Below are 13,851 nucleotides of genomic sequence, written 5' to 3'. Positions count from 1 at the left end.
CCGCAGACAGACAGTCAAGGAGCCCAATGCCGAACTGAGTTTTATTAGTAATGTGACAGGCCTGACTTTGACAAGTGGGAGCAGTCAGCCGGGCAGGCGCACCCTGCAGATGCACAGACACGGGTTATCTTGAGACTCCTTGGCCCCAGGGGCTCCTTGAGGTGCCCTGAGAAGCGGGGCTCCGTCCCTCCACGCCTGCAGGGACCCCGGGCGGCGCCGGCTTCACTCTGGAGGCCAGTTTCCCATTTCGTCCATCGCCTCCAGAAGCAGGTGCTGGGGGTTGCAAGTGGGTGAAAGCGGAGGCCTTGGCGTCTCTGAGCTCTCCTCTTCCTCCTCGGCACCCCCAGAGACGAGCACCCCAAGACCACTTTCCAAAGCTGCCCCCAGGGGCCAGCAGCTGGCCCAGCCCACCAACCCAGAGCCGCCTCCCTGCGGCCTGGGGGGAGCAGCCCCAGCCGGCCCGAGCCCTCCCTCACCTCTGTCCTGGACACCCTGCCGAGGGGGCTCGGCACCCCTACCCCCAGCTCGGGGCGCTGCTTCTGCGGCCTCGGCGCCCCTCTCCCAGGGCCCCAGCATTCCCCAAAGGCCGGGGCTTGGCTTCCTTCCCCCTCAGCCTGGTGTCCCTGAGGGCAGACCAGGAGACAGGGGGTGGTGATGAGGACAGGCCCCTCGACACGCCCCCAGCAGGCTGCCCCGCCCCCGGTGAGGCACCGCCTGAGCCACCATCCAGAAACCCCCTGATGGCCCGCTGTGTGCTCAGGCGACCCTAGGACTGTGCCGCCCGGGACGCCCGGGACAGGGCAGGCCAGCCCAGGGGGCGGCCCTGGAGGGCGCTGGGGAGGAGAGGTCCGTTCAGCAGGAAAAGGCAAAAAAGCAGGAGCCCTACCAGAGACAGGACTTGTGTGGTGTAGGGTGAGGCTCCCCAGAGCACCCGGGGGCACCCTGTGGCATGGCCTAAGGCTCAGGACGAGGGGGAAGCAAGGGTTCCTGGTATTCATGGCCCTCGAGAGGTGAGTCATAATCCCTGACACTGGAGTGCCCTTTGCAGTTGACTGCCACACACTCTTCAGTTCATCTCATCTTCCAATGGCCCCCTTTCCAGGTGAAGACACCAAAGCCCATATTCAAAGTCACAGACTACAGACTTTGCTTCTTCCTTTTGTGATTTGCACAGTCTGCAGGGGGCAGATGTCCACTGAAGGAAAGGGTGAACTGATGAATGAATGGAAATTAACCCAGAAAGGAAATCGACACATTTTTGTCATCAACAGATCTATCAGTGTGCACTCAGAGAAGCCTGGACAGACCTAACCTTTAAGGCCAACGTCAAAGAGGGCGGGCTGGGGGTGGTCCCCATTGTTACCCCTGGCAACTCACTTGCGCCTGTGTGTGTTTGTGGGAGGAAGTGTGGATGTGAATGGGAGACGGAAAAAGAGCGACCTTATGCAAATGACAGAGGCGCAAGAAAGCCATGAAGCCGCCTGATAAACTCCCTCTTCGTGGAGATGAGGAAACTGAGTCCCAGAGAGGGCGAGGGACTTGCCCGGAACCACACAGCAAATGCACGGCAGTGACGCCTTAGCAACGGGCTCTGGGCTAAGTGAGAGCCAGCCAGATGGAGAAGTGTGTGCTTAGGAGGCCGGGGTCCTGCTCTCAGAGAGACCACCATGGAGAAGGACTTGTGCCCTTCCTGCCCAGCAGGGTGCGTGGGTGGCTGGAGCCTGGGCCCGCAGCCTACGGAGAGGGGAGGTCTCCAGCCCCAGGCTCCCGGGCGGCAAGCAGGGCGGGGTGGTGGGAGGGTGGGTGTACCTGGCCATCCACGACGCCCGCCTCCTCCAGGGTGATCTCTGGCTGGGTCAGCAGCTCCCGGCCGTCATAGCCGCCCATCTTCCAGAGGCGGGACTCCCGCTGAACGACCAGAAGCTTCTTTAGCTCCGCCTCCACAAAACCTGAGAGCCAGAGAGAAGGGCATGGGACAAGCAGGAGCGGGCAGCTGCAGCCTGCCGGGGATCTGAGGAAGACGAAGTGGCCCCAGCTCTCCAAACCTCTCCCTGTCCTGCGTGGCCCCTGGTCACCCCGAGTCGGGCCCCTGGAGCCCGCCAGACTCCACCTCCCCACCGCCCAGCCTGTCCCAGGATGCTCACTGGGCTCCCTGCTCCCATCCCGAGCGTGAATCTCTTTACCTGCCTCCGGGGGGGACAGTGTTCATTCGAGGGGCAGACATTTCCTTCACCCCGCCCCGCCTCCCCCAGCCATCAATTCCAGCGTACCAACCCGGAGTAACCCAAACCACAGGGGTTCAAGCCCCAGCTCTGCCACTGACCAGCGAGGTGATCATGGACAAATTACTTAACCCCTCTGGGCCCCAGTGATCTCACAGGGAAGCGAAGACGGTATAACAGGACCGACCTCAGAGTCAGAATGCAGTATTTCATGAAAAGTGCTTAGGAGAGGGTTTGGCTCGTGGTAAGGCAAATGTCAATGGAGACTTTACTGGAGGCTGTCATTCATTACCACTAAGCCATCTGCTCGCCCCACCAGGGTGGCGAGGTGGTTGCAATGGGAGGAGGGGGTCCCCTGGGCACCGCCACAGCAAGTGCACAACTGAGGGGAAAACTGGGGGTGCAGGGGGGAGCCACTGAAGGAGTTAGAATTCCGGACTGGGAAAGGGTGCTGCTGGAGGAGCCACGGTCCGTGTCGTAACCCGCCCCCCACCCCTCAAGCCTTCCCCGCCTCCCAGGCCCACACCCAGCTTCTTCTGGGGACCGGCGCCCGCAGGTCAGCCGGCCTGAGCGATCATTTTAAGTCCTGTGCTTCCCCCTGGTGGTGTTAACCGGTGTTGCATCCGAGAGCCGCTCCATCAAAGCGGGGCTGGGGCGGGGTGAGGGGGTACGGGCGGCACACCCACCCACTGTGTCCGTTGACCTGAAGGCCTTATGCAGCGGGGACTGGAGAGTGACGATGCCCGGCACGCAGAGCTTGAGGGCGCTGTCTTCCTCCGCCGCCGCCGCCGCCGCCTCTTCCTCGCCGGGCTCCTCTCGGGGCAGGCCTTCCTTGAGAGGGAACTGAGGGTGGACGGCCATCCCGCAGGTGAGGGGGGCACCTGAGCCCGGGCCCCACCCCGACCCCGGCCCCCGAGCAGAAAGCAGGAGCGGCAAGACGGACGCACTCTCCCGGGCCCAGCCCTGCCTCCGCCCGCCCCCTCGCGCCGGGGCCCCACGGACCTTGGCCATGGCCCCTTTCTGCAGCCGCTTGTACAAGCCGAGGAGGCGGTTCCAGGGAGCTGTCCCCACCTTGGAGGAGGCCAGCCTTGGGTCACCTGTGGAGGGCAGTGGTCACTGGGAGCCCACAGCAAAGGGTGGAGGCCCAGCCTGAGGAGTACGGGTCCATCGGGACGGCTGAGCTACGGTCAGCTTTCCTTGTGTCCTTTGGCAAACGCCGGCTATGTGCCAGGCACAGTTCTAGGCACTTCACGGAGATAGAACGTCTCACTTAATCCTTGCTAAGGCCCTCTGACAGAGGTGCTATCACACTCCCATTCTACAGATGGGGAAACTGAGATGCACAAAGACTGAGCGACTTGCCGCCCTCACACCTGCACCGAGTGTAGCTGGGATCCAGCTCCGCTCAGACTGCCCCACGTCCCCCGGGCCCCCCCCACCCCCGGCCCGATGCCCTGGCCATCCCCCGGGGCCTGTGGCCACCGCACTCACCATCGAGCAGACATTCCTCCTCCCTGGTGAAGGCCTCGGGGCTGAACTCCAGTGGCCCCACGGCCCTCCGCACGCATCCCGGCTCCACCGCCAAGGCCTGGGCAGAGTGGCCCCTGACCCCAGAGCACAGTCAGATGGGGGTGGCAGGTGGGGCCTGAGAGGTGGTGAAGGTCCCACACCCCCGTGGAAGCCCCGCTCAGCTCCTCCACCCCCCTGCTCCCCCCTGCTCCCTGCTCTGCCCTCTGGGGTCTTCACAGAGGGAGATGATACCCCCAAAAGTGGGGTGAGAGGGGGATGAGGAGGGGAGGGGCCCAGCAAGGAGCTGGGAAGTGATGGGAGGCCCAGCTCACCCCACACGCACCCTTCCTCGTCCCTGGCCTGTGCCCTTGTCCTTTTGGTGCCCCTCTACACAACCCCTCACTTGCAGGAGGAGCCCTGTCTCTGCCTCCCTCTGCCCTCTCCACCCTTGATGTGAACGACCATGCCCACCCAGTCCTCTGCCCACCCAAGGAGTCCGTTCCTGATAGTGAAAGTCACTCAGTCATGTCGGACTCTTTGTAACCCCATGGACTTTAGAGTCTATGGAATTCTCCAGGCCAGAATACCGGAGTGGGTAGCCGTTCCCTTCTCCAGGGGATCTTCCCAACAGAGGGATCTAACCCAGGTCTCCCGCATTGCAGGTGGATTCTTTACCGGCTGAGCCACCAGGGAAGCCCAAGAATACTAGAGTGGGTAGCCTATCCCTTCTCCAGCGGATCTTCTCAACCCAGGAATCAGACTGGGGTCTCCTGCCTTGCAGGTGGGTTCTTTACTGGCTGAGCCACCAGGGAAGCCCCTGGTCCCTCCCCAGTTCTGGTCGTCAAACCTCAGGCCCACGTCCCCCTCCCTCCTGACACCCTGGCTCCCCCTAGCTCCTCCATTCGCGGCCCAGCCCCTCACCTTTCTGAGGTCCCCGTATTCCCTGAGGCCTCCCCTGTGGCCGCCTCTTCCCTCTCCTCCAGCTCAGACAAGTGGCCCAGCACCTCCTGGCTTCCTCTGGGCAGGACTGGCTTCACCTCTACGCCCTGAGCCACGACCCTCAGGACCTCTGCTGGAGGGGAGGTCTGGGCCCCAGGGTCCCCCATCTCCAGCCCTGAGGGGCTTGGCTGCGGCAGGGCCCCAGGGCGGGCGAAGGGCAGCGTGGCGGGAGGCCTGGACTCCCTCCTCCCGGCTCGTCCCTGACAGTCGGTCATCAAGGGGACGGCGTCCTGCCCCCTCAGGGGCCACGACTGGCCCCTCCGCAGGGCCCTGTCTGAGTTCTTCGGGCTGCGCTTGCTGCCCACCAACCTCCGGAAAAAGCAGAACATGGAGGAGCGGCCCAAAATTCGGGGTCGAGGGCTTGAAGCAGGGGCCTCCATCCTGAAAGGGTCCCTGACTCAGAGGGAGGGGCCGCAGCAGACACCACAGGACCAACTGCTTAAGAACAGAAGGGGGTTTTCAAATTGAAAACCTCCAGTTGGAAACTTCCAGGAGTTCTAGAAGGCAGAGGGGGGAGGGGGGATTCGTTGGGGCAGACAGTGCAGGGGTTTTGACGAGGCCTAGGGAGCCAGCTGGGGTGGGGGGAGCTTGGGGGTTGGGGAGGCCCCAGGAGACAGTGGTGGGGGCAGGCAGAGGAGTCCAGAGGAACCCCAGCTCTGAGGATGGGGTGGTGGCCCAGGGCTTTCTCCTCCCCGCCTGTCCCCCTGCAGCCGCTGCCGTCCTTGGGAAGCACTCATTCCCCGGCAGCTGTCCTCCCCCTTCCCTCCCTTCTCAGCGTCCAGCTGGCACGGGCCCACCGTGCCCTCTTTTCTTCGTACCTGCCCGGCACAGTCAGGGGGACGTCACATTTCCTCTGTGGAGACCACCAAGGTAGGTGCCTGGTGCACAGTCTTAACTGCACGCTGAATCTCAATTTAGTATTATTCCTGGAGACCTGATTATAAACCCGTCTCAGTGACCTTGGGAGAGGTTCCTTAGATCAGCTGAGTCTCAGTTTGTTCCCCTGTAAGATGGGTGTGGCCCACTGCACCAACTTCCCAGGGTTGTTCCAAAGTGCTCTTATTTATTTTTTTAATATTTATTTATTTGGCTGCACTGTGTCTGAGTTGCAGCACGTGAACTCTTAGTTGCTATGTGTGGGCTCTAGTTCCCTGACCAGGGATCGAACCCAGACCTCCCTGCGTTAGGAGGACAGTCTTAGCCACTGGACCACCAAAGGAAGTCTTTCCAAAGGGCTTTTAAAGTGCCTGGCACACAGTGGGTCTCAAGGAACCACCCCATCCTGGCTGTTTTGCTGGCACTGATGGAAGGGAGCAGGGGACAAATCAAGAATGAGGACTGGGAACCAGGGTGGGGGAAAAGCCGTGGGGGAGGAGGAGGGGAAGCCACTTTCTCCTGCGGAGCTCAGACCCGCCTCAGGCCACCGGGCTGCGGCTTCGCATCCGGCGGCCACTGAGCAACTTCCTCTAGAGGGAGCTGATGGGAGCCGGGAGCCGCCGGCGCCTCTATGATCGCTGCAGCCCCGTGGGTCCCCAGGGCCGCGCTGGGACCAGCAGAGGCTGCACTCCAGACACCGGGGATCCACTGACTCCCCTTCCTGGAAGCCAGGACTGGGGACGCGACCCTGGGAGCAGCCCCCGGCCCCTCAGGATCTCTGGCCTCCGCCCCACTGGGCCATCCCGGGCCTGGGCCAGGGTCCGGGGAGGTAAGCTGGGAGAGTCCTGCCCATGCCCCCTTCCCTGGGCAGCCCCAGGCCCGGGGTGAGGCAGGGAGCCCCTGGGGAGCCCTCTGGGGAGAGGAATGCCGCTGTGAAGCTTGCCCGGGCAGCTCCACCAACCCTCGATGGTGGCCCTATCCAGCAGGGGCTCCCTCGGGCTGCCCCTGAGGCGGCCCTCTTGCCCTGGCCCTGGCTGCCCGAGAATTGCATGCCAAAGAGCCAGATTCTTTAGCAGTCTGGGGGATGGGAGTGGAGGTCAGAGTCAAGGTCAAGGGCAGCGGGAGACCATTCACAGTGCTTCCTGCTGCCCCAGGAGTCCTAAGACTAGGTTGGGATCTGCCCCCTCCCCCCCAACTCCAGCAGCATCCTGGGCCTGGCCAACCCAAAAGGTGGGGCACAGCGGACTCTCCCCACCAGGAAGTCAGGCCGCTTGGATGGGGGCAGAGGAAGTCCCGGGTCGGCTCAGGCCTCTGGCCCTGGGGCGGGTTCCAAGGCTCCACCTCATCCCCAGCCGTGAGCCCCAGGGGTAGTGGGAGAGGGAGCTGAGGTGCAGTTAGCATCCTAAGCCCTGATGTCCTGGGGGCACCACGTTTGGGTACCAAGGGAGGGAGAAAGGCGCCTTGTTTGGGAAGCAGCTTCTAGGATGCGGGGTGTCAGGCAAAGGTCTGTCTTAAGCAGGAGGGGGACCGCGGGCTGCAGGAGGGGCGAGTCCCTTCTCCCTGTCCCTGCCCCCTTGGCAGTGAAGAGGTGGGGCACACAGGTGGACCCTCCCCACCCTTCTCCTGAGGCCCTTTGGAAAATGGCCCCAGGCCTGAGCGGGGTAGGGTATAAGGTTCACAGGCCCTCCCAGGGAGGAGGGCGTACACAGGCCCTCCCAGGGAGGAGGGCTACACAGGCCCTCCCAGGGGGGAGAGGGTGGCCTGTGTGTTGGGCCCAGGCTGGGCCCTCCGGAGTGGGGAGAGGAGGGGGCTTCCTGCCTGGGTGATGGAGGCAGCTTTGGGGTGCGGGGAAATGAGGAGGGTGCAAACTGAAAGTGAAACAGCTTATGTCCAGGAAACACTTGCTCTGCCCAGGGTTCACTGAGCCGCCAGGGGCTGTGGCCAGAACCCGGAAAAGGAGGGAAACGGGGGCCGGAGACAGGCGGGCAAGGGCTACACGTGGTTTCCTCAGCCACCTGCTAGGCAGGCGGGGCAAAGGCAGAGACCGACGCCGGCAACTGGGAAGTAAGTCTGACCTGAGCGCTGAGGAGAGCATGGACACGTGTGGAAAGTCAGTCACCCTGACGCCTTGACAAGGCCTGTGGCCCGGGGCGTTCCTTGAGCCTCAGTTTTCCCACCTGTGCAGTGGGCATGACGGTGCCTACCCTGCCACGCTACCCACCGCGTCCCACACCTCCTCCTGCACGTGTGAGGAGGACACCACAGGTCCGAGTTGGAAAACAGGCGTGCTCTGACTAGCCGGAGGGGAAGTGGGGCCTTCAGGGACGGCCTTCAGGGGTCACTGGCTGGAAGGTAGTGAGTCTGCGGTGAGTGTGGACTGGATAGGGTTCAGAGGGCCCCAGCAGCAGCGGAAGGAAACCCTGCCTCTGAAACTCACCTCCCCGGCCCAGGAACGGGGTAAGACGTGACTAGACAGCTGCTTGGGCACTGCTGTGGCCTCCCCGCCCCGGGGCCTGCGCTGGTCCCCAGCGGGGGCAGTCTTGGCTGCCTGGCCTTTCTCAGCCCCAGTCTTCCTTGAAGAGCCGCCAGTGAAGTGATAAGTTCTTGGGTCAGTGGGTCTTTCGGGAGGGGGCCCTCCCCGCCTCCACAGACTGCCGGAGCCCCTGGTCCCATCTCTGCTTTCCTATCTGCCCCCAACACAGACTGAAGCTGCTTTTCTCCCCAGGACCTGAGGAATGGCTTCCGGACAAGGCCCAGGTCCCCCCGGGCAGGACTGCGACGAGCCTGACCCCTCCTCCACCTCGGGTAAGGGTCTGTCTGCCCCCTCACCCACCCCATAACCACCGGGGCCAGCTGGGAGGTTGGCGAGAGCAGACCTGGACAGTCCCAGGGGCCCAACTCAGTTTACCCGCCTTGCACAAAGGAGAAAAGCACCTCCCCACCCAGTGTGGGCGGCCCACTGGCTCACCAGCGGGGGTGCCGGCAAGACCAAGCCCCAGGAGCGGCGTGGGGAAGGACATGTGGAGGCCGAGGGAGGGGGCGGTGAGTCTGAGGAGGACACCCTGCCCTTCCTGGGCAGCCGGGCAGGATGGGTGAGCAGGAGGGAAGGCGTGGGGCGGGGCTGTCTTATCCCAGCTGGAGAAATAAGGAAGTGAGGCAGCTTATCACCTGATCAGGGCTGCTCAACAGGGAGACTGGGCTGTTAGACTCTGGGGAGGAAGGAAGAGAGTGCCCTCTTCCAAGGGGACCACCGGAAGGCTGGCAGCTCTGCCACCCAGCACAGGCTGCTTCCTGGACTTTGGGTTCCATCCCAGGCCACTCACTATGTCCCAATGTGACTTTCCTGGGCTGCAGTCCGTTCCCTAAGCCAAGCCATACGGCCAGGTGCCTTGGACACTAAAAGCCAGAGACCCAAACTCCTGGGAATCTATCCTGGCCACACTGCTCACTCCAGCCACATGACCTCACGCAAGTTATGCAAACACCGTGCCTCAGTTTCCTCATCTGTAAACGGGGCGGTCGCCTCCACGAGGCTGCTGTGAGAAGACAGCTCTACTCAGAGTCAGCCCTAGGTGTCACCTGAGGGCTAGAGGTGGGACAGGTGTGTCCCCCAGCAGAGGGAACCCTCCTCCCCAGAGCACTTCCTCCCTGACTCCCGGCTTTGGTCCCCAGAGGAGCAGGTAGCCCGGGACACCGAGGAGGTCTTCCGCAGCTACGTCTTTTACCGCCATCAGCAGGAACAGGAGGCCGAGGGGGCGGCTGCGCCTACTGACCCAGAGATGGTCACCTTGCACCCAGAACCTAGCAGGTGAGCTGCGGCCCCTGGACGTGCTGAGAGAAGCGGAGACTCAGGCAGGGTCACCGTGCTGGTCCTGGCAGCTGAGCAAGCCTGGGGGCTTCTCCTGCTGCTGCCCTTTTGCATTCGGGTCACCGCTCCCATCCCAGAACCGGCACCCTTTTCAGCACAGCCTGCCCCTTGTGCCTGGGCCCAGCCCTCATGTCTGAGCACACGGTCAGGACTTCCCAGGAGGGGCGCCCGAGGCCAGGGCATCTCAGGCAGGAGCGGTTTGCTGCCAGCCCGGGCCCCAACTCACTGGCCGCCTCCCGCTCCTCCAGCACCATGGGGCAGGTGGGCCGCCAGCTCGCCGTCATCGGGGACGACATCAACCGGCGCTATGATGCGGAGTTCCAGGCCATGCTGCAGCACCTGCAGCCAACAGCAGACAACGCCTATGAGTACTTCACCAAGATCGCGTCCAGGTAGCCCCGGCCACCGCCCCTCCATGGCGCTGTCCCCACCGCGCCAGGCCCTGCCTGTGAAACGGGAGACAGCTTCTCTGCTGGTGTCAGGAGACATGTTTTCTGTCCCTGCCTCTGCTGTTAACTCACGCGTGGCTTTGGGCCCCCGTCTTTCTCTTTCTAAGCCCAGACTCCTCATCTTTGTACACAAGGGCACAGCCTTCATAAGCCCTGATACCAACATGAGCTGGTAGATCAGGACTGTGTGTGTGGGGTGGGGCTCGCAGTGGGGGTGTTCCCAGAGCTCCCCAGCACTGCTGGGACACAGCTGTTGTTCTGATTGGGAGCCACATTTCACACAAAAATGGTTGCTGGACCTGGCTTCAGCCCACCGGGTCCTGAAAGACTTCCTGATGCTGAGATCTGGCCTCAAGAGACCAGCAGCCTGGGCGAATCCTAGCTTCACCATTTACCGGCTTCATGACACATCCTAGTTTTCAGTCTCCTGGTCCATAAACTAGGGGGAATACGCTTAGGATTGCGTGCACACTTAGAGGTGTTAGCCGTTGTCACCATGCGGATTAAGGAAGTCAGTCGCGGGGTAGATTCGAGGCTGAGGGTGACGGCAGGAGCAGGAGATGGAATCAGTGCTCAGAGCTGAACACCCTGCCTGTGTCCTTAGAGGCCACCGCCAACTCCGCTGTGATTCCAAGACTGTCCTAACCTCCTCTTCTGTCCTTTTCTCTCTGCCGTCCCGGGCTGCCAGGCCAGCAGCAGCACCCACAGGTAATCTCCCTGCTGCCTCTACCCACCTGCTCTGCCCTCCACATTCTGTGTACCTTTGAGCCCCAGCAGCAGCGCCCCACTCATCTGCCCTCTGAGCTTTCTCCTTTCACAGGGACACGGGCTCTTCCCAGATCGAGGCCAGGCTGGGGCAGCCTCTGCCCCCCCCAGTTCACGGCTAAGCCATTTTTGCTTTCCAGCAGGGAGGAGATGGGGACGGGGGGTCCAAAGGGATGGGAGGGGGAAGGAAGTAGAAGGCCCCCCCCAGGGGTCTCCAGCAACGGCATCTCCCCTGCCCGCAGCCTGTTTGAGAGCGGTATCAACTGGGGCCGCGTGGTGGCTCTGCTGGGCTTTGGCTACCGCCTGGCCCTCCACGTCTACCAGCGCGGCCTGACCGGCTTCCTGGGCCAGGTGACCCGCTTCGTGGCCGACTTCATGCTGCGTCGCTCCATCGCCCGGTGGATAGCGCAGAGGGGTGGCTGGGTGAGTGCCTGAGCATTGGTCACCCTCTCCCTGCTACTGGAGCCCCGCCTCCCAGCCCCACCCTGGCCCCGGGAGCCACCAGCACCCTCCGCCCATGACCCTCCTGTCTCTCCTGGCAGGTGGCAGCCCTGGACTTGGGGAACGGCCCCATCAAGAGCGTAGCCATAGTTCTGGCTGTGGTTTTGTTGGGCCAGTTTGTGGTACGAAGATTCTTCAAGTCATGACTCCTGGAGGGGCCCTTTGGGGTCCTGAGACCCTTCTGTGGACTTTGACCCCGGCTTCTCCTCTCACCTCCTCTCTAACAGGGGTGTCCCCCTGCCCCCCATTAAGAGCACAGAAGCTTTAGTAAGTGGGCACTCCAGCTTTGGAGCGCCCCTGCCCAGGGGCATCCATCAGACTGCTGGGTGCTCCAACATTGCATGGTGCTAACGGACCCCCTCTCAGAGTGGGGCGGTGGCCTCTCCCTTAGCTCTCTGGGACCCCCTCAGCCCTGTCTGCTCGGTGCTGGGGAGACTGATAACTTGGGGAAGCAAGAAGCTGGGAACCACTTCTCCCAAGTCGTTGTTAACGGTTTTAGCTTTTTATAATACCCTTAGGAGGGAACCCCTCCTTCCCACCACTCTGCCCAAAGCCAGGACAGCTGGGCTGTGGGGGTTAGTAGCTCTACCCTTCCCCAGAATTTAGCAGTTCTGGAAGGTTGAGCTTGAAAGCTGGGCCTGGAGCCCAGTCCTGGCCTTTCCTAAGCATCAGGTTCCCCGGGAACAGGACTGGGGCGGGGTGGGGCCAGGTGCGGGGGAAGGTGCTCCTCGGCTCCCCCCCAGCCCCTGCTACCCTCTTCCCCGCCGGCCGGCCCATACTAACTTTGCAGGTGGACTCTCAGGGATTCGGGGTGGGGTGGAGTGGGGTGCAGGCCAGAGCTCCTGAGGGCCTCTGTCCCCCCACGTTACCACTTGCTCCCACCCATCACTACAAGCGCAGCTCACCACACCCACCTACTCCAGGTGAGGAAGGGAGGGGTCTCGTCTGAGTGCACTGCCCGGGTCCCCACCTCACCTGGGCTACAGGGTTTAGGACGGCAGTTTGTCATTGTCAGGGAAAGGAGGGGTAGGGAGCGCATCTTGAAGTTTCTGAGTGAGAGAAGGGCTAGAAACACCACTAGAAACCCCAGGGTTGGGGCCCTCCCTTCTGGCCTGGGCACAGTGTAATCCGGGGGTATGCACAGGGAACTGTGAATACTTGAACTCCGCCCCCAACCTCTACCCTCCGCACCCCACACCTGCCTGAGCCCCTCCTGATGGTGGGGTCAAGTGCCTCGTCTATCTTGCACAGCTGAGGGATTCAGAGGTCAGGGGAGAGGAGTTCTTGATTAAACCAAATGCAGGGAGGGGACGCAGAGGGAGCCGCCTGGCCACCTCCCACCCTCTTGAGTGTGTCTGAAAATAAACTGCAACCCCCACTCAGACTTGATCCCTTTTGTCTTCTCCACTACCCCTCTCTTCATCAGGCTGACTGGGGGAACCTGGGCATGAGTGACTTTCACCTGGTTTTTACTGACGGGTCTCCTCTGGAGCCTCCAAAACCCTGTGGAGGGCTGGGTGTGTTTCTCCAGCCCTCTAGAAGGCCTTGGCCCCTTCCACTAGCTACCCCCTTCTCTGGGAACTTTCCTCATTTCTTGGGGTTCCAGGCGAGTTTCCCATTCCCACAGGAAGTCAGGGGTCCCCAAACTGCTAGGCTCTGGCTGCAGAGCTGTTGGAGCAGCTGCCCTTGCCTGGGGACCCCCACAGGCCTGGTCTGAACTCTCCCTTCCGGGGACCACCACCCACGCTTGGCTCCACCTGGGACGCAGCATCCCGGCTCCCTCTTCGGCCTGTCCCCCACAGCTCGCACACACACAAGGCTTTTCATTCTAGGAGTTCTCTGCTGCATGGGAGTCCCTATGGGGAGGCAGCCAGGGGTGATAAAAATAACAAGCACGGAGGCGTTTAAATGTTCCAAAACCGAGGAAGTCTTTCTAGTCCCGGGCACCCTGGTCTGTTTTCTGACACCTCTCCAAAAGGGGTCACACGCAAGTCCTAAAGGACTCGGGCTTCTCTTTTACTTCCCCGAGGGCATCTTGCCAATCCCCTGGGCCCTCCGACTTCGTCTTCAGAGTCCACGTCCTGCCTGCAGTCGTTGAGAGGGGACCCCTGCGAGCTGTGGTGGCTGGAAGGGTGGTGGCCACAAGGCCCCTTGCAGTTTTCTGCAGGAAAAGCTCGTAGACAGTTTTTATGGAACACACTCTGCGAAGCTTTATGCCGAGAATTTATCATACGTGCCCAACAATCAGCAGGTATAGCTGTGGCGAGAAGGGTTGTTAAACTCCCATTTTACAGATAAGGAAACTCAGGTACCTGCCCGGAGTCACCGGGTAGAAAGGGCGGGGAGCTAGCACTGGCCACGACACTGGCTCGAGGTTTCACGTGGAGCCCAGAGGGGTGGGGGCCGGGGCCGTTGGTCTCCAGCACAGGTCAGCCACAGGGCGAGGTGGGGAAGCAGGGATCGCCTACCCGCCGCGCAGGCGGGAACCGCGCGACCGCGACCTCCCTGAGAACGCCGGGAGGAGAGCGGACTGCCTGGATCAAAGATGGCCGCGGCCGCCTCAGGCGCGCAAGCGTGCCCTCTCATGGGCGGGGCCTCGGGGCGCACCGACCACTCAATCCCGGCGGAAAGTTGGAATAAGGGTGGGCGGTGGCGGCGGCTG

At 62.3% G+C, this 13,851-nt stretch overlaps 2 protein-coding genes across 6 annotated transcripts; one reads left to right on the top strand and one right to left on the bottom strand.

The window, feature by feature from the left end:
• Positions 1–22: 22 nt before the first annotated feature.
• LOC133236112 (gametogenetin-binding protein 1-like) lies at positions 23–5,231 on the bottom strand. 3 transcript variants are annotated; one of them, XM_061397931.1, is made up of 6 exons: positions 4,653–5,231; positions 3,714–3,826; positions 3,225–3,319; positions 2,909–3,065; positions 1,810–1,949; positions 23–273 (listed from the first exon to the last, which is right to left on the bottom strand). In XM_061397931.1, the coding sequence occupies exons 1-6, from the start codon at positions 5,108–5,110 to the stop codon at positions 223–225; spliced, it is 1,014 nt and encodes a 337-aa protein (XP_061253915.1). In that variant the 5' UTR covers positions 5,111–5,231; the 3' UTR covers positions 23–222. The 3 variants fall into 3 exon arrangements, with proteins under 3 accessions (XP_061253915.1, XP_061253916.1, XP_061253917.1); XM_061397932.1 differs by having other exon boundaries at positions 2,909–3,053; XM_061397933.1 differs by having other exon boundaries at positions 5,040–5,231.
• A 115-nt stretch (positions 5,232–5,346) lies between these two features.
• On the top strand, positions 5,347–12,571 carry BAK1 (BCL2 antagonist/killer 1). 3 transcript variants are annotated; one of them, XM_061397935.1, is made up of 6 exons: positions 5,347–5,600; positions 8,332–8,411; positions 9,279–9,414; positions 9,723–9,866; positions 10,931–11,111; positions 11,231–12,571. In XM_061397935.1, the coding sequence occupies exons 2-6, from the start codon at positions 8,342–8,344 to the stop codon at positions 11,333–11,335; spliced, it is 636 nt and encodes a 211-aa protein (XP_061253919.1). In that variant the 5' UTR covers positions 5,347–5,600; positions 8,332–8,341; the 3' UTR covers positions 11,336–12,571. The 3 variants fall into 3 exon arrangements, with proteins under 3 accessions (XP_061253919.1, XP_061253918.1, XP_061253920.1); XM_061397934.1 differs by lacking the exon at positions 5,347–5,600 and adding an exon at positions 6,159–6,435; XM_061397936.1 differs by lacking the exon at positions 5,347–5,600 and adding an exon at positions 6,481–7,670.
• Positions 12,572–13,851: the final 1,280 nt, after the last annotated feature.

This window comes from Bos javanicus, chromosome 23 (assembly GCF_032452875.1).
Source record: "Bos javanicus breed banteng chromosome 23, ARS-OSU_banteng_1.0, whole genome shotgun sequence".
Taxonomy (NCBI): Eukaryota; Metazoa; Chordata; class Mammalia; order Artiodactyla; family Bovidae; genus Bos; species Bos javanicus.
The sequence above is the reverse complement of the archived record's forward strand: the minus strand, read 5'-3'. Positions and strand labels throughout refer to the sequence as shown.